Source organism: Sphaerodactylus townsendi, linkage group LG02 (assembly GCF_021028975.2).
Source record: "Sphaerodactylus townsendi isolate TG3544 linkage group LG02, MPM_Stown_v2.3, whole genome shotgun sequence".
NCBI lineage: Eukaryota > Metazoa > Chordata > Lepidosauria > Squamata > Sphaerodactylidae > Sphaerodactylus > Sphaerodactylus townsendi.
The window spans coordinates 58,863,723-58,889,275 of NC_059426.1; the positions used below are offsets into that span (position 1 = coordinate 58,863,723).

At 40.3% G+C, this 25,553-nt stretch overlaps 1 protein-coding gene across 1 annotated transcript in view; it reads left to right on the forward strand.

Annotated features, from left to right (window-relative positions):
- The first annotated feature begins 424 nt into the window (after nt 1-424).
- HSPBAP1 (HSPB1 associated protein 1) overlaps nt 425-25,553 on the forward strand; it is a 58,437-nt gene continuing 33,308 nt past the window's right edge. The window contains exons 1-3 of the mRNA XM_048486237.1: nt 425-550; nt 15,821-16,006; nt 24,031-24,215. Coding sequence (XP_048342194.1) covers nt 508-550; nt 15,821-16,006; nt 24,031-24,215 — 414 coding nt within the window. The 5' untranslated portion in view covers nt 425-507. The remainder of the gene's footprint in view (nt 551-15,820; nt 16,007-24,030; nt 24,216-25,553) is intronic.

Sequence of the window (25,553 nt, forward strand, 5' to 3'; positions counted from 1 at the left end):
GAAATATCTGAAACACCCCCCCCCCCCGCCCGGGTTTCATTTACTTCACAGTCTTTCTTCGCTAAGGGGGAAAAATCTTTTTTTCTGACAATCCTACCAACTCTGTCAATTAACCCCGCACTACAATTCTGATCCATTAAAAGCAAAAGCAGTCCTGCAGCTTTGAAAACAGGGAGAGCCAGCCAGCCTGCTCCTTTTTCAGATTGAAGCTGCGGTCGTGGACAGTAAACCAAATGTAAACAGTACATCTGCAACTCAGAGGTTACTTTGCACAGCGAGTCCCCACGTAACCCGAGCAGAAAAAAAAAACCCAGCTGATCTGCTGCCAGGCTTCCTCCACTCGTAAACACCCACAGCCACGTGATTGTACCCAGCTGGTCTCTCACATGATCCTGGGGACCCGGGGGGGGGGGTTGTTAGTTGTGACGACAAAAGCATGAGCCGCCTTGAATGAGGAGGGCGTGAAACCGGTTTCTCTTTCGGAATAGAGAGGATTAAGAGGGGGAAATGGCAAAAATCTCCACAGGAGATTTGGATTTTTCACAAACTGGTAGGTATGCTTTTCAGTCTCCCAAAAGAATGGAGCTTTTGTGGCTTTTTGTGTATCCCATACATTCCTGCAAATGCACGTGCCTTTTGATTCCAAGATCGACGTGGATCTGCGTACAAATCACGAATTAGAGAAATGTCGTTTTTGTTGCTGAACCACGTTTCGCTGTGTGAAATATAACTCTAGTCTGTCATCCTAAACCACTTTACAAGGAAACGTACCACTGCAGTTAGTTAGATTATTCTAAAATACGGATTCTTTGGCGCATGCTGTTAGGTGAAATAAGTCTGTTGGAGAGGTTTGACAGTTATATTAATGAGCACATTGGTGGACTTGCAAAACTTTGCAAAAATTAATGTGGAGGCCCATTTGGTCAATGGGCAGTATGATTGCCAATCTGGTGAGGGCTGGGGTTCTTACAGAATTACAGCTAATGTCCATACTACAGAGATCAAATTCCCTGAAGGAAATGACAATTTTGGAGGGTGGACTCCACTGCTTTATATCCCCTCTGAGTTCCCTCCCCAAACTCCACCCTGCCAGGCAGTGTCCCCTGAAATCTCCCAAGAATTTCTCAAACCGAAGTTGGCAACCCTAAGGCAACCATGCAACTAGCTCAAAGGAAGAGCTCCATTTTAATTACTCCCTGTCATTCAGGGTGCTGCATGGGGTGTGAGTGCTGAGGTTAATATCAGTTAAGTACACGTTCACCTGGGATCATAGAGCATGTGCACATATTGTGTGGATGAACAGGGAATTGTGTATGTTTCTGACCAATATAGATGCTGGTTGAAAATGTATTACACACATTTTCCAATGAATGTGCAAAGTCTCCAAGTAGAGGACAGTTATATCCTAAAGGCATTATATGGTTGGATGATACCTGATATCATTTGGAAGCTTACCACATTCACTGAAAAACATGAAAAATAATCTGCAATCCCCTGTTCATTGTGCACATGTTGCAGGATGTCTGATAAGTGACTGATTTATAGGCACATTCTAAATTCAGCTTAGGCAGTATATGACATTTTATCAATGTCATCAATTCGTCCATTCTTCTCCTTTTCATCACCAGTTGGTTCATCAATTAATAGTAAAACACAGCATTTTACAATTGATTTTGCATTCTCCTCTCCCCTTTGAAAACGTGTTACAATCAGGCTGGTCTTTGACACAAATAATGGGATTCCAACAAACAGCTACTTTCATTCCAGTTTCACAATCTGTCAGGCAGATATGTTTTATGTTGCAGCTCCCTTGACTTTCTTGAAATAAGTGTGATTGTTAAGCTGCGGTTTGCATTTTAAGCGCGAGTACCAATGTTCATTCTGTTGTCTCTGTGCTCATGGCAAAATTGAGGGAGTCTGCGTGTGAGCACTGTATATACTTCCATTCTCTGATCACTTCCACTTCTCTGATCACTTTCCTTCCATTTCTAAATAATTACCCCACAAAGGTTTATTTTAAGAGGCCATTTTTTTCTCTGATTTCACCACCCCCAATTTAAGTGATGCTTAACTACTCCTCCATAGTTCCTGGGAGACAGTGAGGAGGGTGAAGGTAATGCAGGCATTACTTTTTAGGCAGATACCTGGGCAGGGACTCTTAATATACAGAAATCCCTTCTTTGTTTGTGGCAGGCCCAAATTTGCTGGACTGGTGACAGATGTGGGATCCTTATTTTTTCTGTTGGGAAGAGTGATATTGTATTTTGTGGCTTAATGCCCACTTTGAAAACTGGTACAGTTACTGTTCAAACATGGTACATATAATAGTATACTGAACTTGTGAATCCCAGTATGTTATCCACCTTCTATTGTTGCTATTGTGTCTGGCATAAATTGCCACGGACTGGTTAAATCAAAGGGTATGTGATTCTTGGCTCAATGTCTGTTTCAAAATGCATTGTGAAAATGTATTGGAACTCAAAATTATTCCTCCTCCCAGGGTGGCATTACTCATGAAGGTTTCTCTGAATACTGCTGTGGCTTTGCAACTTCTTCCATTCACTAACTGAATGCATCGAGAGCCAATGGAGGGATGAATGTAGTGGCCCTGCTTCTGACCTTGGTACAGACTCTTGTTCCTGAGCACAGCACACTCAGCAGCCTGAAACTTCTGTCTGCACATTCAGTCAGTGTGCTGGTCATGTCATGTGAAGAGGGCTGTTATAAGGCTTTCCCCCCCGGCTTCATGTGTTCATCCTTATGCCACTTGGCTAGAGAAGGTCAGTGAGCAAAGTTGGCCTAATTAATGGAAGAAACAGTTCCCACATTCTTGAGAGAAAGTGAACTTCCATATCCTATCAAGGAACTTGCATTCCTAAATAACTTTTCAGTTATTCATGAAGAAATTACCCGGTGAACTTTAGGAACTTGCATTCTTAAAGAACTCTTCAGTGGTAAACTTCATGAAGAAATTACCCGGTGAACTTCATGAAGAAATTGTCCAACTATCATACTGTCTCTCGCTTTCCCTTTTGAAGAGTAAGAGACTTAATTTTTTGGGTGAAATTCCATAGCAGACAGTTCTGGAGAATAACATTTTTAATCTTTCAAAGTCTTAACTGTGGACTCAGTCACTAAACAAAAAACAAATAATAATTCATCGGATGATCCTGAGTTCTGTGTAAGAGAAGTTCTCTTATATTCTTTTTAGGGTTGTTTTTTAAAAAAAAAAACTCTAACAATGCTTTCAGGTATTTCATGCTTTTTCAGAATAATGGATAGAAAAAATGTATCCATTCTTGTCTCATTTTTCTTCATTGCTTCCATAATTTAAAACTGGGAAGAATCTTAATTGATCAGCCATAGGCCTGCCTCCTCTATGCAGCCCAATTGTAAGCAGAGTGACATGGAAGTAAATCCCACTGGAGTTCAGTGAAACTTTCTAACTGCTTGATCCTGTGCAAACTAATGGATGTTCCCAAACTACCGGTAGTCACAGTTAGGGATGCCTAATTTTACATACATAGAATAGAATAGAATAGAATAGAATAGAATAGAATAGAATAGAATAGAATAGAATAGAATCTTTATTGGCCAAGTGTGATTGGACACACAAGGAATTTGTCTCCGGTGCATATGCTCTCAGTGTACATAAAAGAAAAATACATTTGTCAAGAATCATAAGGTACAGCACTTAATCATAAGGTACAGCACTTAATGATTGTCATATAGGTCTAGTAAGCAATCAGGAAACAATCAGTAGTAATGAAAACATAAAATGTAAAATCATAAAATAAAATAAAATAAAATAAAATGTCAGCACAGGCTATAGTCATACAGTCACAAGTGGGAGGAGATGGGTAATAGGAATGATGAAAAAAGTAGTGCAGTAATTATATAATAAGTATATAATAAATAGTTTAACATTATCGAGGGAATTATTTGTTTAACAGAGTGATGGCATTCGGGAAAAAACTGTTCTTATGTCTAGTTGTCTTGGTGTGCAGTGCTCTGTAGCGACGTTTAGAGGGTAAGAGTTGAAACAGTTTATGTCCAGGATGCGAGGGGTCAGTAAATATTTTCACAGCCCTTTTTTTGACCCGTGCAGCATACAGGTCCTCAATGGAAGGCAGGTTAGCAGCAATTGTTTTTTCTGCAGTTCTGATTATTCTCTGAAGTCTGTGTCGATCTTGTTGGGTTGCAGAACCAAACCACACAGTTATAGAGGTGCAGATGACAGACTCAATGATTCCTCTGTAGAACTGTATCAGCAGCTCCTTGGGCAGTTTGAGCTTCCTGAGTTGGCGCAGAAAGAACATTCTTTGTTGTGCTTTTTTGATGACATTTTTGATATTTTGATGACATTTTTGATATTTTATTTACTTAGAGTTACATACATAGTGTGTACATAGAGTTAAATGCACAACCTACCACCAACCCTTGGCATCAGACTCAGTTTAAGGATGATTGTATAAGGACCTTGGCATTTTATAATTTATTTTTGGAGGGGTTTAAACCAAATGATTCATTAAGTAAATGGCCTAATCGATTAGTTTCATTATGTTGTGTCACTCTTAATGTACTTTTATAAGCATCTTCATGATGAACAAATAATAGTTTGTACGTGACAAGTTGTATTTTTTAAATTATTTTTTCACTTATGATTAATTGGAAGTATGATGACTGGCAGTCTATTGATCCCATCAATATACGTTTGGATTAACTGCAGTGTTCCATACAAAGTAACACACTGAAACTGACTTTGAGTATAGTGGTATATATGTAACACGTCAAACTCCCCAAGTGATTTCAAGGAGCTCATACCATTCACACAGTCTAATACAGAGCCTGCTTAGTCCCATCAGTTTCAGGTGGGGGTTTAATATAGTTCTTGATGTGCACTTGTTGATATCTAAAGTAAGTTCTCATTTGGATTCACTTAATCTGTCTCAGTTACACCAAAGAAAATCTGAAAACTGGTAAAACCCTTACTTTGCCATGCCTTAAATATTGTATTCTTTAAAAAGTAAGAAAGCAGCATAAATATTAGGATGAAATAAGTCAGCACACGTTCTGTCATTTACACCCAGCCATCTTAATTTTTTAAATAGAGTTTGACATTAAATCTCTTTGCTTATAATGAATATTTTAGGATAAATATTAAATTATTTGCATTTACATCCTATTAATTAAGATCATTATAGCTGGTTTTAATTACATGAAATAACTATTTTAATTACAGTATTTTAGATTGCTTTGGTTCATAGCACCAGTCTCTGCATACAAATTCCTTTAGTGATGTGACCTTTCTTCCACAGTTAATTGAAGATGGTGTAGCATTTCATGTAAATTACAAGATACAGAGCCATCTAAATTAGCTAATGTAGAGAAATATGCATTGTTGATAAACTGTTGGAAGCCAAATTAGTTTTACCTTGCAGCCATCTGATAGTATTGTTTCAGTCATGAGATTAATAATCTTCTAAATCTGCTAATTTCACACTTACTTTAGTTGGGTGACATTTTTACTGTTCTCATCATTGACATTATAATATTAATGGAATTAGATCTCATCCTGTGTTAGCCTTCCTTACAATATAACCCCGAGATAAGTGTTGTTAGGGGAAGAAAAATAAAACATGGACGGATTTTTCACAGGACTTCCTATGAATAGTGAACACAGCGGAAAGTTCTACCCCTAGCTAGCAAGCATGCATGTTAGGTGAGCATGGGTCTTACAGATGTAAAAGTGTAGGTCCATGGAGATTGTACACTTGGATCTTCCAGCATTCCCCTGGGTGTTATGGGGACCATGATGGACAAAATATCATGAGGGGTAGCAGTAAGGCTGTGGCAGAGGGGGGAGGGGATTGGGCAAATTTGCTCCATGCACTAATAGAGGAGGTTGATGAAGAAAGGTCTCTGCCACCGTAGTAGAAGAATTAGGCATCCACTTCCCCTCTTTACTACAGTACCCCCCCCACTACTTGGCGTTTTACCAAGAGAGAATTCCAGCCCCCCAGGATTATCAGGGTTCACTGTGGAGTTATTGGAGAAAGAGACAAGGAGAAGCAGAATGAGACATACCGGATTCTTGTGTCAGCTAGACAAAGTATTTGCATATCTATTCAATTCAAAGACAGCTGATTCAGGAACCAGCTTCCTGCTAAGAATGAATTCATTCAAGCCAGCTAAAATGCTTTTTAGCCTCTTCCCCACTGTAAAATAGAAAGCCAGTTTAAATGTGCCCAGGTTATATTTTGAAACCAATTGAAGACCTGTCTCATTCCTAACTTCCGGCACACAGTTCAGTCTTTGTTATTTGCTTCGCAGTGTGTGATTTCATGTTACAGAACTGGCTCTGTAGGACAAATAAATGTTTAAAAATAACTACAGTTGTATAATCAAATGCTTTCTGACTATTCACGTTAATTTTATTTACTTAGATCAAAGGAATTTCCCCTCCTTTGCATTCTAGGTTTTTTGACCACCTTCCAGAAATGTCTTGAATGTTTTTATGAGAGCTACCTTTAGGTAGCAAGCTTAGATGGATGTAGTGGCAGAGCTACAAGGGCGGGGGACGCGTTGCACCAGGTGCGTGCCTGGGGGGCACGAAAATTGACCCTGACCTCTTTCCCCCTCCGCACTTTGCTAGGCCTGGCCTCGCCCCAGCAGCCTGGCCCATTTTCAGTCAGCAGAAAGCTGCTTTCTGCCAGCTACAAAAAGTAAGGGGGGGTGGGGGGATGACACAGCTACTCAGCTACGCCTCTGGATGGTTGAGGGACATGCAAGATATATGAATGATATGGGGCCAAGATGTACTAATAAAAAACTGCTCTCATGACCATTTATAGATAAATAGATATAAAAACTGATCTGGCCTCATGGTAAAAAAGCTACCCACCATATTAGATATATTTGCAGAAAGGGATTTTTGCCTTTGCCTTTAGAATCTTCTACTTATGTGAGAAATCAGTTGGAAGACTACAGTTATCCTTTTCATTGTCATGCATTTTTATTTATTTTATTTTATTTACATTATTTATAGTCTGCTTTTCTCACTGGGTCTTAAGGTGGATTACACAGAGTGAGTCAATAAAATCAACAGGATGAGGCGGATATTCATTAAACAATGACATAAGTTCTGGGTTGTAGAACCAACAGAAATATCAAAACAGAACTGAAGGAAATAGTTAACATGACACATTAAATGAAGCAAAATTACATAGCAGGATCCAACTTACAACAAACAATATACAGTAATAATAATCCCTAACAGTTTATCCAAGTGTCTTTGTGAATCATTGTGTACAATGCAATTCTGTTATCTGTGTAGAAAGCCCTCTTGAATAATTCAGTTTCACATAGTTTTTGGGAAGCCAGACAAGTGGGAGTCTTCCTGACCTCCTCAGGCAGAGGTCATTCCATGAGGTGGAAGGAAGGAGGTCCTTGCACCAGCCGTTGTTGCTTTTGCCCATTTGCAGGTTGGCGCCTGCAGAAGGCCCTGCTGGGATGAGCGAAGCTGACGTGGTGGAGCATAGAGGGAAAGACTGTCTCACAAATCTGAAAGTCCGAGGCCATGAAGGATTTTTTTTAATGTGGCAGCCAGTATTTTAAATTTTTCTGGTAACAGCATTGAAGTAACTGCAGAATGGGAGTAATAGACATGTGCCACCTAGCTCTCTGGTATTGATGATGTATTGTAATGCTGAGACTGACGCAAGTTCGTTTTGCGTCTTTTGAAAGAAGAAGCCCAGCACTATTTTAAACTTCCAGGAGTTGTCGTATTCCCTGTCCCGAGATGTAAGACTGATAAATTATTATGCTCTTGTTAGAAAAACAGTTGGATGCCATATACACTAAAAATAGGGTGGTATTTTAGTAAGACTGGTTCTTCCTTCAGAAAATAATTAGAAAACCTCTCAATTAAACCCACTATTTAATCAGCAGGATATGTTGGCAGAAGACAACTGCTGACATGAATCCTTCTAATTTGCTAAATTATTCTAAATAATTGACAGAACATTTAACTTCTTAAGAACGCCAAGTCTTCTTTTATATAGAACTCCTGCTGTGCTATATTCTTTATTTTCCCCAATTCTACACCATTCTCAGCAATTAATTGAGAAGGCTGAACAATATTCTGTGTTTTTGCCAGATCCCGCAAAAAATACTATTGGAAATTAAATGTTCTTCTTGAGCAGGTTTATTGTTTTAAATACCTTAGTATCACCTTTTCGCACAACCTTTCCTGGACCTTGCACCAAAAGGCAGCGCTCACTCTGCCCTCCCCTTGTATTTCTTGAATTCTTCGCTTCTTTCATAGCAGAGGACTATGTCCCGGCTTCATTAAAGATCTTCATCGCAAAGGTTGAATCCCAACTACTTTATGGGGTCCCTATCTGGACCCAAGCAGTTAACCATGCTCTGAATGTCCCCCAATCTAAGTTTTTCCACCAAGTAATGGGAGTTCCAAACTGCGTATGCTACGCAGCCCTGGGTTTAGAACTGGGGCAAAACACCCTGGAACATAAAGCTTGGCTTAGAGCCTTCAGATTCTGGCTCCGCCTCCACTCTTTACCATCTGAACTCTCCCTTGTCTCACTGATACTACAGGACACGCAGGCTAACCCTTGGTTCTCTCTAATCGAGAGAAAGATCATATCCATCGGCTTGCCTATTGAATCACTCTACTTAATGTCCTGTTCAGAAGCGTACAATAGGCTTAGAGATCGGCTTTTCGATCTGGAATTTGCAAATTTACATCTAGCAGCTAAACGAACCTGCTCCCCAACACAATTCTTAATCCCATTTGAGCAGAGCCGTATGGCCTATTACCTCTATGCTCTAACGAAGCCACGTGCAAGGAGAGCCCTTACCATTGTGTGATTTAACGTTATGCCCTCTGCCCTACTAAAGGGTAGGTTCAGTAACCTAGAAAAATCTGCAAGGCTATGCAGCTGCAAATCCAATGTGGTTGAAACCCTGGCCCACCAAATTTTGCACTGTACCAGATTTGATAAAATCAGATCTAAATATACCAACTTATATTCTCTCTTCCAATCTGGTCTGCCTGATCTGATTAGGTTATCTCTATTGCTAAATAACTCGGACCCTGGTCTTTGTGAAGAGGTCACCAATTTTATTATGGAGATAGTTGAGAGTTCCCAGTAGCACATATCTGTTATGGTCCTTGTAGGGCCTTTTGCTTTTATTATCTATATATGTATTTGCTTCTGATTATGCCAATAAAGTCTTATGTATGTATATTCTGTGTTTTACAATTGACTTATTTCTCCCCTTCTTTTTTGTTATGAGAAGACTGATATGAGTTGAATTCTCTGGAGAAAGCATGGATGTCTTACATACTAATGCCTGCAAATCAGACAAGGGTCTAGGACCATCCTGAAACTCCAGGTTTGGAAGTGCATATTGGAAATTGGCCAAATCATGTGATTGCTTCACATAGCTTTTCATGTGGTACAGGAACTCACAATTGTACTATAGTAAGTGGCCATTCAAATACCAGTACACTATCTTTATTTCCTTGTGTGAATTGTGATTACTTCTTTCATTGAGGCAAGGTTAACTCCAATCAGACGTAATATTCTCTGTTGCAGGGTAGTCATTGGAACCCATTTGGACTTGCTCAAAGTATGACAATCAAAATAATTTTCTGCTTTCAAGGCATTTTGTAATCATAACTGATGCTTCAGTTGATGGTGAGCAAATTCTCCTCAGCTTAGAATTGGGCTCTGCAAATGAACCTATTTGGGGAGGAGGGGAATCAAACTGTAGCTCATTTTTCCCCAGAACCAGCTGGATCCTTTCACACTTGCAGTGACATAATTGGGGAAATGAGTCCAAATGCGTTTCCTCAGCACCCCACAGTCTCCTGTACCTGCCCCATCACTCTTTTCCCCTCAAATTTGCCTATCAGTGGGAGCAATAGGGAAGTGGGCCACTTCTCTGTAAGTCCCTCCCTGGCATCTTGAGCTCTACATGAACAAGTGTCAGGCATCACTCAGCCTTGGCAATGTAATTCTCTAGTGTACTGGAGTCCTTATTTGTGAACATCAGATGTATCAGAAGCTAAATGTCCCAGGGCTCCCTGAGCCAAGGGTACATCATAGTCCTGCCAACCATACTGATGAATATTTGATTTGGAGAGAAATGTTTTGCTCTGGAGATGTCTCTTTGCAATAATATACTAGTTATGTTCTTTGGCATTTGGCTCATGGTTTAATAGAAATTTGTGAGAGGCCTGCTGCTATATCCTGTGTGAGGCCCATGGATTTACTGGAGAACTGCAATAACCATAGCTGCCTGATTTCATTCCTTTCTATGTTCTCAGCTTCATTCTTAGAGGACCAGTTAGATAGAACTTATGGCGAACTCCAAAGGCATATTGTCCACAGTGTTTTTCCTTGTTTAGATATCTCTTTGTGTTCCGTACCCTTAGTCTCTGCTTTCAGCCCTACTAGTCCTCTCCTTCTGTGTTTTCCTTAGCATCTCACCAAGTGTTTACGCTAAATAAATGACAAAAGATAAGTACAGTGGCAGCACTAGCAATACTGGGATAATGTGAATTGTCAGGGTCTTCTCGTAAAAGGTTGTGACTTTGCATTGGGCACTAATGGAGATTCTGCATGAGTAAAGCAAGAGGGAGAGCAAGTTGAACCTGGAAAATCAATTACACAGATTGATGATTTAGTTAAATCAAGTATTGTCTGAAGTCAGCAGGAGATCTATCCAGTAATTTGGAGTTCTGTAAGATAAAGCAAAGCAACTGGAAGAGCAAAGCAACCAGAGATGGGCCAGTGGCACTATAGCAGTAAGAAGCAACAAGAAGTGATCGTATTGCCTGTTGTTCACATATGACCCTTTCTGGAATCCTTGGTCTAGGACAGTGGTGGCGAACCTTTGGCACTCCAGATGTAATGGGCTACAATTCCCATCAGCCCCTGCCATTATGGCCAATTGGCCATTCTGGCAGGGGCTGATGGGAATTGTAGTCCATAACATCTGGAGTGCCAAAGGTTCGCCACCACGGGACTAGGAAGTAGGACCTGATACCTGTCCATGGGAGCCATGACATCTGAGAAGCAGGTTCAGTGAATGCAATTTCTGGCAAGCAGTTCCTCCGAGCAGGAAGAATTCCTTAGGGACCATGAGTTTATGATTCAAGGCCATTCAGCTGTGGTGTTTTGAGATTGGAGGAAGCAAAGTGGGAAAGAAAGCATGACATGTAGAGGAAAGGTTCTGTGCAAGTGAATGAATTTGAAGGAATGTACAAAGCAATTTTCTCTTAATACAGTTCTCTTTGTAATATGTTATACTGCACTTGCATCCCTGTTAAATACTTCTTGTGTCCTTGGCAACTTTCCAGTTAATACAACTGAACTAAAAATGATCAAGCAGGAATACGGATGAGTGTTGTGTTAAGTGCCATCAAGTCATTTCAGACTTATGGCTTATGGAAACACAGATCACATGGACCTATTGTTTACTAATTTTGAACTTTTGTAGTTAAACTGTAATCTATCACCCTCCAAGTTGAAATCCAGAAAATATTCTTCATCGTAACCTCTTGTGTACATGACTGCTTCTTTATGTGGAGGCAATTTTTTTTCGTTTTTTTGAAAGGCAAGATAAGTATTGTGGCTATTAAACATGCAGAAGTCATCTTGGATGGTTTCTTAAGAGGACATCTTCTCAGTACAGGCTGATAAATCTTGTTTTCTCTTGATAAATATGAAGTGTTTGTTTTTCTAATCTTCCCAAGTACCTCATCCTTTTTGGACCACAACTTGAGTATGTCATCATATGTCGTATGTTGTCATATGGAGCATTTTCAGAGAGTAAAGAACTGTATCAGTTTACAGAATCAGTTTACAGAATCCCTCACCCCCTGTTTTTGTAAGGGTAGAGAAAGAAAAAGTTTCTGCAGGGCAGAGAAGGAGCTACCAGGGGACTGGGGGGTGCACGTTGCACCGGGCGTGTGCCGGGGGGGGGATCACCCCCCTGCCCCTTCCCTGTGGCTCCCGACATACACTACCTTCGTGAAACAGTGCAGGCTGGAGAAGTGGCTTGTTCCCTTCAGGTTGAAAAAGGCCTGGTGGGAACAATACTTTCCAGGAGAGCCCCAGGGTCTCATGGGAAGTGTCGTTCCTATCAGGCTGTTTTCAGCCTGAAGGAAACAGGCTGCTTCTCCAGCCTGCACTAAGGTAAGAGGGGAGGGGGGGGCATGGCACCGTGGAGGGGGGAGGTGTAAAATACAGAGTGCACACCGGGCGCACTCTAACCCAGCTACGCTTCTGCTGCAGGGCTTAATAAATGTTGGCTGGCCGGGGCAGATGGTTAAAATGCTTGGACGCCAATTTGGAAGAGAGGTAGGTTCTGACATTTTGCTAAGCATTGAAAGTACTAGTATCACAAGGACCTCTGGTTCCACTCCAAGATGAGTAGAATAGTAAATGTGGAGATCATGCATGTTGTAGGAGAATATAGTTATTTATCCTCCCTCGTTTCAAGTTCATCAGAGAAGGGATAGGTGCTAGTAATACTTCCCATCAAGAAAATATTGGCATATGTGAGGTTCTGTATCTTCCATTTGCATTCAACAGTGGCAGGATACTGTCCCCTGAGAAAGCTGGGGAGGTTTGAAATGATGTTGTACTTTTTCTGATTAGTTTACATACACTTGTAAAACAGCAATAATTTTGTTTTATTCAGTGTTCTGAAAATACAGAAGAAAAATCAAGCCAGAAAAGCCGCTAGGTCAAGAAAGGCTAACTCTGTGCTTACTTTAGTAAAACAAATGAGTGTTGAAAAACTGTATAGAAATGTAATAAATGAAATGGTACCAGGGGTTAATGTATTTCGAGGGAAGGACTTGAGACTTGGAATGCTTCTTCTAGTTCATGCAACTTTTGATCTCACCACTATGCCATATAGCAGCAGGAGAAATGTTGTCCTTGATATTTGATTGATGGTCATTAGTTAATCAGTCCTGAAAATCAGCTTCCTTGTACTGGCAGGTCTTTCTACAATCAGTGTACACAGCTGGACACACTTTCAGATCTTGCTTTTGTGTGTGTTTAGCCTGTTGGCTGATAACCCAAAGTTTCCTTTTGCTCAGATATGAAACAACATATGACAGGGCTTATAACTCCTATGAAACCTCGGTATGCCATGGACTTGTAAGATAGCAGAAGGTAAAGCCAAAGGCTAAATCCTATTTTTTTTTCTTCTTCTTCTTAGTGTTAGAAATGCCATGCTGTCAACTGGTCAACTGCTCATAAAAGATAAAAAATAAAAGCTGCCCTATAAAATGACTGAGTAAAAGGCTGAGATTTTAAAAACATTTATAGATTATATCCATTTGCAATTAGTTAGTTTGAGATCTCAGGTGAAGAATGTGGTCACTGAACGATGCAGGTGTCTGGCTCTGATTATTCTGTCCCTGCTCTGCTGAAATAGAGGGTTTCATGCTAATATTTTCTGTTCTTTGAAAAAAAAATCAGATGGTTTAGGCGGGTGCTGTAGCCACCAATGGGTTTCCTGGCACCAATTCTCTTCTTCTGCAAAGCAAAGGGATTTCTGGGTTTCTTTCTCCTCATTGGACTTAGAGGTAATTAAGAAAAAACAGGGTGGTATCAGCTTTGTGTTGTCAGAGAGCACCCATTTAGAAATATTATTGTAAAATGATGTTTGGTTTGTAATGCTCCAACCTTTTGTGATTGGCTCTGATCTCCTCAGTAGCCAGTTTATGGTGGCACCCACTCCCTGTTCTCAAAATTCCAAAAGCACCCATGGCCATGACAAGGTTGAGGATCCTTAGTAACAAACCTTTCAAGGGACTCTTGATTCAATGGGACTGCCAGGGTGTAACTGACACAGAAGAACAGGGGAACTCTTTCGTGGTTTCTTTGATGTTTGTGTGGAATTGTGCTGTAGCCTTGCATGCTGATGAGTTTAATCATTGCAAGAAGCACAGCCTTTCTACCATGCACTGATTATTAAACAACATAACATAGTGATCTAGTCACAATCCTCGTCTTCTTGTGCCACCTTTTGAAGGATCTTCCTATGCTTGCAACATAGGATTTGGAGAATGAGTCTAAGCATTTGATACAACTGTGCTGGTCAATACATTTTGCAGATATTGATAATCCCTTGTTATCTATCTCCTACAGGAATCTGTAAAGTATATGGAAGGGGGACAGGGTTACTTTGCAGTACCTTTATTGTTTAGTTAGGCTTTCAAAATACACAGCAACAGGGACCATTGGTTTATCAAGGTCAGTCTTGTCTACTCTTAACAGCAGCTTTCAGGTGGGAATTTTTACACATCTTTTTTACCTGGACATGCCAGCATTGAGGACCTTCTGTAGGCAGACAGATGCTATCCCACTGAGCCACAGCCCCAGTCTCGAAGTTGCTTGGATTGAAGGCTATAACCATTTCTTTTTCAATAGCGCTTTTTATTAGATACTAATTGGGATTATGAATGAATGCACTCGGGATTTTTGTTTGTTTTATAGCCTATAGATATACCGTGTTTCCCCCAAAATAAGACAGGGTCTTATATTAATTTTTAATTATAAATTTTAATTATATTAATTTTTGCACCAAAAGATGCATTAGGGCTTATTTTGGGGGTAGGGCTTATTTTAGGGGAAATATGGTCACTTCACAATTCATTAAGGCGGACTCGGCAGCCCTGTTGCTTCCTCGTCAGGTGTGATGCAAGCTGCATCCTCATTGGCAGGGAGCACCATCCTGATCTGTAACTACCGGTAGGGCTTGTTTTTGGAATAGGGCTTATATTTAAAAGTAAAGTTAAAGTTTCCCCTTCAGTCGTGTTCGACCCTGGGGTACCACTGCGAGCAGTGATTTTATAGGCAAGCCTCTTTTGTGGGGTAGTTTGCCATTGCTTTCCCCGGCTATTCTTTACCCCCTAGCTATGAGCTAGGTACTCATTTACCAACCAAGATTGGATGGATGGCTGAATTGACCATGAGCCAGCTGCCAGGATATCTGACCCACAGGGGGCTCGAACTCCTGACCGTGTGAGTGACAGTGCAAGCACTTAACCACTATGCCACGTGGCTCTTATTATATTTTAAGCCTCCTCCCAAAATCCTGATAGGGCTTATTTTCGGGGTAGGTCTTCTTTTCGGGGAAACACAATAGTTTACTACCTTCACCATCTTGGTGGGGCATATGCACCACAAGGATAGAGTGAAAGATGAGATTAGGATATGCCTTGCTTGTCATTCTTCTTGTCTCTTTTTGAATAAGAAAGTAGTTACAAATATTTAGTTGATTTAATTGTAGCTAAAATTGGTTGCATTAGCCGTATTCTGCCATGCATGTCCTGGTATTTTTTGCAGGAAATCATTCTTTGCATTGGGGTGGGGGATAAATTTTCTCTGCAATTAATGCATGTTGACCACCAAATGTGTCCTTTAAATGTTCATCTATTAGGGAACTTGTGATTAATGTCAAACTAATGCTAAACAACTAGGACTACCCTGCACATTGGAAAATTAAAATCATAAATATTTACCAAGATATTTGTATTCTAGATGTTAATGTGCTACTTTAAATTCTCATTTAACATTAAAAAATGACCTTGTCAGTACTGTAGCAAAAATGTGATGAAAGAAAATGTTTGACGTGAATAGGGAAGGGGAACAAATCAGCCTTAATCAAGATGGTTTAGTAATTCATGTTTTTGGTGGTACAAGAGATGACAGATAATTGTTCTCAAAATGATTAATCATCTTCACAATCTGTTTCTTTTTTTTAATAGGTGAAAAAGTCAAGCCTTTTACACCAAAAGAAGCCAAAGAAATTGTGATGTCTCTGCAGGGACCTGCAGTATTCTACAACATGGCTTTTGATTGGCCAGCACTTCACTGGAATGTTACTCACCTGGCTAAGCTGTTGGCTGGAAAAAGAATCCCTTTTAGGATAGGGATGAAGGACATAGGCACAGGTAGAGGAGTGAATATATAATCTTGTTACTCACTTCTTCTACATTTGTACATTTTATTTTAATTATCTTTATCAGCATTCTGATTTTTTAAATCTTGTGACAAGACCTACAAAACACTGCATGATTAGAACAAAACAAAAATATATCTGTATATTGTATTGTCGAAGGCTTTCATGGCTGGATTCAACTGGTTGTTGTGGGTTTTCTGGGCTGTATGGCCATGGTCTGGTAGATCTTGTTCCTAACATTTTGCCTGCATCTGTGGCTGGCATCTTCAGAGCTGTTGTAACACACTTCTCTCTGTGATACACCTCTGAAGATGCCAGCCACAGGTGCAGGCAAAATGTTAGGAACAAGATCTACCAGACCACAGCCACACAGCCCAGAAAACCCACAAAACCATATCTGTATATTGTTGAAGGCTTTCATGACCGGAATCAATTGGCTGTTGTGGGTTTTCTGGATTATGTGGCTGTGGACAGGTAGTTTTTGCTCCTGACTTTTTGCTCACATTTATGGCTGGCATCTTCCAAGAGAAACATACCTTACTGTGACATGTCTTTGACGATTCCAGCCATAGATGCAGGCAAAACATTAGAAACAAAAATTACCAGACCATGGCCACACAGCCCAGAAAAACTCACAAAAACGTATCTCTTAAACTAAAAAGACATTGAATAACTGTAACACCATAAAACCAAAAACACTGAAAAAGTCTGAGCAGTATTGTATTGACCAGTGAAAGTTACAGTGGAAGCTTGGGTTGTTTTACTGTAGATGACAAGTTTTGGACCTTGTAACTCCTGCATATAAATTCTCTACCATTAAGCCATGGTCCCTGGAAGAGATAGAAGAGAGCAGACCAGGTGAGTTTTTCTGGGGTAAATTTCACAAAATGTATGCTAGGAGAGATAAAATCCTGCTCTTGTAGATGATCACGACATTCAGAGTAGGATCTTACATGGTGACATGGTATTCCTGAAAATATCCAAGACATGGGCCATTTGAGGCTTTAGAGGTTAAAATCAGCACTTATTCTTATACCAAAGAACTAATTGGAAATCTCTAGGGAAATAAATCTGTTTTCTTTGACCGTCCTGTGTGACTAACCAGTGTGCTGCATTCTAAGCTAGCTGTCGTGAGTCATTCTTGAACAGTAGGTGTAAGGTACATCCACGAAGCAGTTTCCTTTATTCAAGAATGCAGGAAGTATTTGTAACAAACCATCATTACACTTTCCCAGAAGACATTTCTATACAGGGATTGTCACATTCCAGAATGTTCTGGATGGTTCATATTTTGGAGAGTTCTATTTATTTGTTTGGGATATTTGTTAATTAGGAAAAGTTGACAGATGCTCAGGCAGCTGAAAACGGCAAGGTTCGTGCGTAGTTGGAGTTGGCAAGCTATGATTCAAGCTTCTGTGAAACAATCACCTCTGCTGCTATGAGTGGCCAAAGCAGTCAGAACAAGTCGGAACAGGAGTGACTAGAACTCACAGGACTAGTCCATAGTAATAGAGTTATTGCTGGTTGTTACGTGGCCCCTGAACCAGGCAGCCTCTGAGCCCCAAGTACACATTGATTTGCTGAGGGACAAGGAAATGTTACCATAGAACAGCACAGTTGTGGACAGAGATTGAGGATAATTAATTATCCAGTGACTGTTCTGTTTCTAAAAATGTATATTCCTCATCAGTATGTTGGAGAATTTATGTAGCTTTAAAATATTTTGATGGAAGATGCTGCACAAAACATTTATGAAAACGCCTGACATCGGCAAAATAAATATCATCCTTTATCCTCTAGATTCACTTTAGGATATCAGAGCTCTGATAAGGAAATAGTGATTAATCTCTTGCTCCTAAATATTGTAACAAATCTACCACTTGCCAGAGCAATATCCCACCTGTTGCAATACTAGCACTTACTTAGATTAAGTGTGCAACGACCGATTCTTAAAATGTAGGCCCTTTATGGTTTTGACAGGCAAACTCATGCTTTTTGTAGCAGATGGGAGAGGAAACTGTGATCTCAGTTTGCCTCCCACCCCGCAAATGAATGCATTTATTTGCACATGCATAATTCTGTTGAGTAATTCAGGGTTTTTTTAAATAGTTTTGAAGCGTGAAAAGGGGTGGGCAAAGGACACTTCCAGTGCCTAGTGCTGGACACCTTATAAGCATCTTTCTTTTGGATTTCCTGAGGTTTGAGGCAAACAACAAAAAGGTGACTGGTAACATCCAGTAAGTTTGATAACAACCATCTGATAAAAGCAGCCTTCAGTCCACAATGATGGGTCCAACTGAGGAAAAAAGGTTTATATCTTCAGGTTAAAGTCTGTGTGTGTCTTCCCGTCTGTTACTTGAGAAATTCCATCTAAGGAGTAACCTTCCTTTCTTGAGACAAACACCATTATATGCTAAAACAGACTTGAAGTTTTTTGGTGGGGTAACCTGTCTGAGGTTATGAAATCATTAGACATGTCTTTCTTCAGTCAAGAAAAGATTATGCTTGAAGAATACACTTGAAGAATACACTCAAAGAAAGCTAAACTGGCACAGTGTTCTTATGTGCTGTTCTTGTGAAAGTTGCATGGCCCAATTGGTTCCTTTTATTCCATTTTTTTAAATGAAGTAATGATTCCAAGATAGCCCTGCATTTTTTAAATTTACTTTTTCCATTATCATCGGCTGACTGTGCGGGAGATAGCTTTTAATTATTCACTCAGTGTCCAATTAACAATTTTGTATTTCCTGCTGAATCGTTGATAAATTAAATCAAAACGTGTGCTCTGAGGATCAAGGAACTAGCTGTACAACCTTTTGCCTACTCTACTAATAGCTGTAATCTTGCAAATAAAATATTCAAGCAAGAGACTTAATATTTCCTGGCTTTTACAAATATTTGCCTTATCTCAGGAACAGTGTTCTTCTCAAAAGTTATTTGAACTTCCTTCCTGATTTTGTGTAATCAGCTCCATGTTTTAGCTAGATAATTCATCTTTAATTCATGTTTGGATATCAAGGTGCAGTGCTGGGTTGCAGCATATGAAAGCGGGTACCAGAATTTAACGGCCAGTTTCCACATAGCCTAGATTGGTAAGTGATTCATGTGAGAGAAAGCTCCAGATCTACTTGTTGAAGACTCTGATCAGTCCATTTTTGGAGCAGATAAAGCACATTAATAGGAGTCTGCTAACAAAAGTGATGTCCTATATTAAAAAGTATATGCAGTGATAAAAATATGATAAATACATGAACAAGTCCACCACATGTATTTCCTATCCACCATGTATATTCATCTTAACCAGCCTTAAAGTAAGGTGAATTTCTACGTTTGTATCTTATTTGGGATAGAGCTGATCTTAAAACAGCACCAGCCTAAATCTTACATGGCTGAGCACAAGGTTCAAACATTTTTAGCAGTAAACCTAATAGTGAACTCAATTGAAGAACTGAAATCTGTTCTGGTCAGACAGAAAATGACAGTGATAAGGGTTTGTTCTTTTGCCTGAAGGAAATTAGACCAAATGTAGGAGACTGTGTTGCTGCAATTCCCATGCAGAGTCAGAGCAATGAGGAATGAATGCCCTCGGAGCACTGCCTGGTGCATAAGAAACGAAGGCATTCATATTTAAGCAGTGGCACTTGAGTAGCAGAATGAAGGGTAAATGATTGTTCTATCATTACCATTCATGCAGTCCCTTGCAATTTCCTTTCCCCAATAACAATGGTTTTGGTCCAATATGTAATTTTGTGTGTTATTTTTTGGGGTGGAGGAAGTACTAGCTCTGACAAATGAAGGTCTCTGATTAGTCATAGGAAATATGTGCCACAATGCAGGCAAATCACTGTGTCTTTCCCCTTCCCCTTATAATGAAAAATAGGAATTGTATAATGAAAAATTGGAATTGAATCTCTCAGAAACAAATAGTGGCAGTTGAGTTCATTCTAATGTCAGTTTTTTTAATGTGCCGCCAAATATCAGCATTTTAAATAGTGCAAAACTACACAGTGTCTTAGTGCTAGAGCAAGGATTAACTAGATCAGTACCAGCAAGGAAACCAACGACATCATGTGCAGCATTATCCTGAGTCGCTATTTTATTTTTCAATTATATCCTGCTTTTTCATTGCAATCTTCAAAATAGCTTGTGGGTAGACATGCAACAGGTTAGTCCGGCTGATACAGTTGGAACGTGGCAGCTTTGAAGCTCACATTCTTGATGTTTGACCATCTTCATGACTAGCATAGAAGCCAAACACTTTATGCTACAATGACAAGGGTGTGACCAGCAAGGAGTTACAGAGAAGAAGAAAAAAACCTTTAGTTTCACTTCAGTAGCACTTTGGAATCATTTGAGATACAGTGGGAGGGAGGACAAGACAGAGTTTCATCTACACTCATGTCACCCTAGCAGAAATTTATGGTACTGTGAAGAAGGAGTCCTTTTTCTGTCTCTCTGGATTTCTTCCTCCTTTTGTGGACTTAATTTGAAAAGCCATATTTATTTTCTGTACATTCTTACATCCTTGTTACTGAGAGTCAAGGTGGATTACATAGTGCAAGTCTTTCTTTTTCTTTTTTTGCATGCCCAGAGTGTTCTCCTAGTAAATAAAAATCTTCTTCATGGTTGTATCTGGTCTCAGTGCCTGCAAGAAAACTTCAATATTAGCAGGCATAATGTTCTGCTAACTCTCTGAAATAATGTTGTTAACATTTTACAAGGAACCCCTGGTCTTTGTTCTTGTTAACTCTTTTATATATACGCATATATGGAGAGCTGGAGCTGGGCAACCCAGTCCATAGTCCGATTTGGCCAGGGATGGTGCCACAGCCATGCCACTCCACCACTTGCAAAGGGCTTTCCAGCTGCGTGGGGAGGCATAAAATACCCTCCCCACCCCCCAAAAAAACCCTGCCAGAAAACTCTATTGGACTAAAGCGATATGCATATAGAGAGAGCTGAATCTGGGCAGCCACAGCATACCTGCTTGCAAAGCTAGAGTGGAAACCAGCTTACCTCAGCTCCATCCCTGGGAATGTCTCTGCCTGCTCCCACACCTCCTTCTCCTTTCCCACAGCAGATAACACACTACTTACCATGGTGTCCCCAAAGTTCCAGGAGCTCTACTTTGACGACCATAGCAAAATGTGGTGGGAAGTAGGAATGATCTGTTAATGCAGTTCCACTTGTACTAGGTATCCATGGTTCATATACCATATATACTTGCGGATAAGTTGAGTTTTTAGCCCTCCTTGACTTATACGTGAGCCACCAGCAGCCGCCACCACCACCTGTTGTCCCCCTCACTCAGTCAGTCATCTTTTCTTCCCCCGCAGGCTCTGCAGGCTTGGTTTCAGGGAAGCTGCTGCTCCAGGCAGCCTTGCTTAAGCAATCTTTGGAGCATTGCCCTTTTAAGAAAGATAGAAACAGGCTGCCCGGAGCAGCAGCTTCCCTGAAATCGAACCCGCAGAGCCTGCGAAAGAAAAAGATGACTGACTGACTGAGTGAGGGGCGGCAGCAGCAGCAGTGGGGTGGTGGGGCGGTGGGGGTGGGTGGGTAGGAGCCTGCTGGGCACCCCACAAGCATGCGCCCAGCATCATGGGTGGCCCTGGCTCTTCCCTGCCCCCACCTGCTCTGGCCTTGCAAGCAAGGAAATGCCCGACAGAGCAGTTGTCTGCTTTTTGGGTTTTTTTGTCTGCTTTTTGTCTGCTTTTTGGGCCAGAGCAGCCAAGGGCTGGAGCTGCTGTGGAGATCCAGGAGGCGGGGATGGGGAGCGATCCAGTAGGGTGCGGCACCCTGGCTCTTCCCTGCCCCCACCTGCTTTGGAGTTACCACCCTAGACTTATACATGAGTCAATAAGTTTTTTCAGTTTTTGATGGTAAAATTAGGTGCCTCGACTTATACACGGGTAGACTTATACATGAGTATATACGGTAATTGCAATTTGGGTATAACCTTCAGAAGAGTACTGGTAGAAAGTGCCATCAGGTTGATGCGAACTTATGACGACCCTGGAGGGTTTTCAAGGAAAGAGATATTCAGAGGTGGTTTGCCCCTGCCTGCCTCTGCAAAGTGACCATGAACTTCCTTGGTGATCTCCCATCCAAATACTAAGCAGGACCAACCCGGCTTCACTTCTGAGATCTGACAAAATCGGGCAATATTTAGGTCAGAACAAAAGAGTTGGAAAAGAGACAGAACCTTAATGCAGAAAAGTGATAGAACAAACCACTTTGAAAACACTTTAGTATATTATGTAGAGATTGAAAAATACCTGAACAGGTTCTAAAATGTATTCTGCCCTTTAAATTTCGATATTAAGGTATCAAAGTACCAGCCAACAGTTCATGTACATGTTTTTGACATAGATCATGTAATTACTTTTGAATTTTTTGTGACATTTACCACATCCATCTATGTGGTCAAATTATATGTTTAAAACAGGCTCCTAGGTCTGTTGTGGCTTACTCCTATCTGTTGTGGAGTATGTTTCATGGTGTTCTATCTGTGTGTTTGGTTAGTTTTTAAAGATGTATCTTTGAGATTAAATTGCTTTCACAGTCAATTTTCTCTGTTGATGGTGTGCAGGTGAAAGGTTCTCACTATACGTTCTCTGGGAAAAGAGTGCTTGTCCCAGAGGAAGCAACAGTCACATTTGTATATAGCTGACTATGAATAGTATAAGATAATTATCTTGTAGGACCGTCAGTTATATGTTGTCTTCAGATATGCATTAGATATGTATGACTTGCCAGAAATGTTTAATTCCTTCCTACCGGGGCATAAGGCTATCTGCCCTTCTATCTATTATTGTACTACATGCATTTGGTATTCAAATCCTCAGATGTCAAAATCTGACAATTTTGACAGTGTACAAGACCAGCCCTTAAAATTCTGACATCCTAAACATCTCAGTTTGCAAGTTTAATGATATGTGTTGCTGTTCGCTGCAGTGGGAGAAATGGATTTGTTTCCTAGAATGATGAGTAGTGGCATGCTCCTCCTTTTAAGAAACAAAGATGACCGTGCCTGCACTCATCTAACCTGAGGTCTAGTTTGTATGTTGTTGTTTTTTAAAAGCCATATAAATAGGGTTGCCAACACGCCTGGAGAAAAATGTGCTGTCATATTAATAGAGGCTTTAAATGTAGAGCGGTAAAGCTTTTCATGGCAAAAAGGTAAATTACATTATCTGGTAAATAACATCCCGCTGAGAACAAGGAGCATTTTCAGGATTCTGAATATAGAGATGCAGCTATTTCCATGTGGTCAAGAGGGATTTGAACATATTTCTCAAACAGCAGCTCTATATGCCACAAGGCAAAGCCCTTTGGACACTCAAGGAAGTCTCAAAATCCACTTGTGAGACATAAATTCTCACAAACAGAAGAAAGTCCGGTCAACCTGAGCTTGCTAAGCTGTTGGGAGCACCTTAAACGTTTTTGTTTGTTCATTCATTTGCCCAAAGAGCTTGAGGTGCTGTACATAGTCCTATGCCCAATTTTATCTTCATAATTCCACTGTGTGGTAAATTAGACTGAGAAATATTGACCAGCCCAGGGCCAACCACCAGCAGAATCTTTTCTCAATATAAAAATTAAAAATGTATTTAAAATGTCATGCTTCTTTTCTGCCAGCTAAACACACTTCAGGTTTAGGGGTAGTGAAATTTAGTTCAAAGACCATTATGACTTGTAGTGTCTGAATGTTTTTTGCAAGCTTAACTGAACTCTTCTCTGCAGCTTCATATGATGTTTTATCCTGCTACTTCAGAAATGAAACACTAAGCATCTGAGGTATAGTTCCTCTGTAAATAATCAATTGTTAGAAAGTTTTTCAGCCAAGACAGTCTCTTGTAATTTCATTTGTAGGTTTATGTTGCATTTAACTAGCAGTCTGAGCTGACAAAAAGTTATTGTTTTTATCTGCTAAACCACCAAGCTCTGTATCTGTTCTTTATTATTGGTGTTGTGTTCAGTGTGCATGTAATGCTGTCTCTTCTTATATTGCTTTAGCTCCACTGTTTGAAAATGAGTGTAGTTATGTGGAAGCTACACTTGAAGAATTTCTGGCCTGGAGTTTAAGAGAGTCTTCTTGCTCGTCTGGACTGCTCAGTGGTTATGAGTCACATAAATACTGGGCCTATGCTGACTATAAGTATATCGCTAGACTATTTGAAGACAACCCAGAACAATTCAAGGTAAGAACATAAGAACAGTTCAGCTGGATCAGGCTAGCAGTTCATCTAGTCCAGCATCCTGTCTCACATAGTAGCCAACCATTTGCTCTGGAGGTCCAACAGTGACATAAAGGCCAAGACATTTTCCTCATGTTGACTTGTAGCACTGGAATTCAAAGCCTTAGTGCCTCTGAGCATGGATGTTCCCTTAGTCACCATGACTAGTAGCCACTGGTAGACCTATCTTCTGTGAATCCACTAGCTGCCATGTTCTTTATTAATTTACAGTATGTACAGTATGTATTGTTGTTGGCAATTTATATCCAGCCTTTCTAACATTAAATGTACACCCAAAACAGATTACAACAAACTAAAAGCAAATAGAAATAAATATCAGACCAATTAAATGACAATTGAAAAAGCTGAAAACAGCTAAGATGATACAAGAGAATTCATGCAACAGCAGCGTGCAAGTCAATAAAAACAACCAGTAAAATAGTAACTCCTATAATAGCACTATTGTTTCTAATAGCAAACTTGAGGCCCCTATGCCTAACACTAAGGCCGTGAGACAAAGCCATACCCAGACTCAGCAGAAGCACAGTCTCTGAATTAATTTCACTACTCAAAGGACTTTCCAGAGGAGCCCTTAATTTCATTCAGCAGACAGGCCTGTAACATCTTATTATTATGGAATGCACAGTGATGTTAGTGGGAGTGTGTTCCATGAGATGCATATTGGAAGCCCCCCTCCCTCCATTTCCCCCACATGCACATTTCACAGACTCCCAAACAGTTTTCTCTAAAAGCAAACATCATGGTCTATCCATATGCCTATCAGTAGGGCAGTAAAGTGGGACTATCCCTAAACAATGTATGAGTTATGTTAATTAGATAAAGAGGATCCTTGTCCATCCCACCTCAAACCAATCCAGGTGAGGATTGAGGATACCCCAAAGCCCTGGAATGTTGAAGGAAGTTGAGGTTTCATTAAAGAAAAAGAAAACAGGCTGAGGAAGAGGGAAACTGTTTATATCTTCCATTTCACTTCCTTGTGGGTCCCAGATTTGTGACAATGATAATGCTGATCTGTCTTTCAGGGTTCCTCTGAGTGCCTAATAATTCTATCTTTGTACATTGTTAGCCTTTCCCAATCTTCTCGAAGAGGAAGTCTGCTAATCATTATGTGATCCCTTTCCAGAGCAAATATTTATTCTTGGTTGATATATGAGGGGAGTATGAGCTGTTATTACATAGTGGCAGGATTGTTGCACATACTGCTGAAAGAATCATGTATGAATCCTCAAAAGCTCTAAATAAATGTTCAATTAGTGGCTCTAATGGAACATTTCTGCTGAC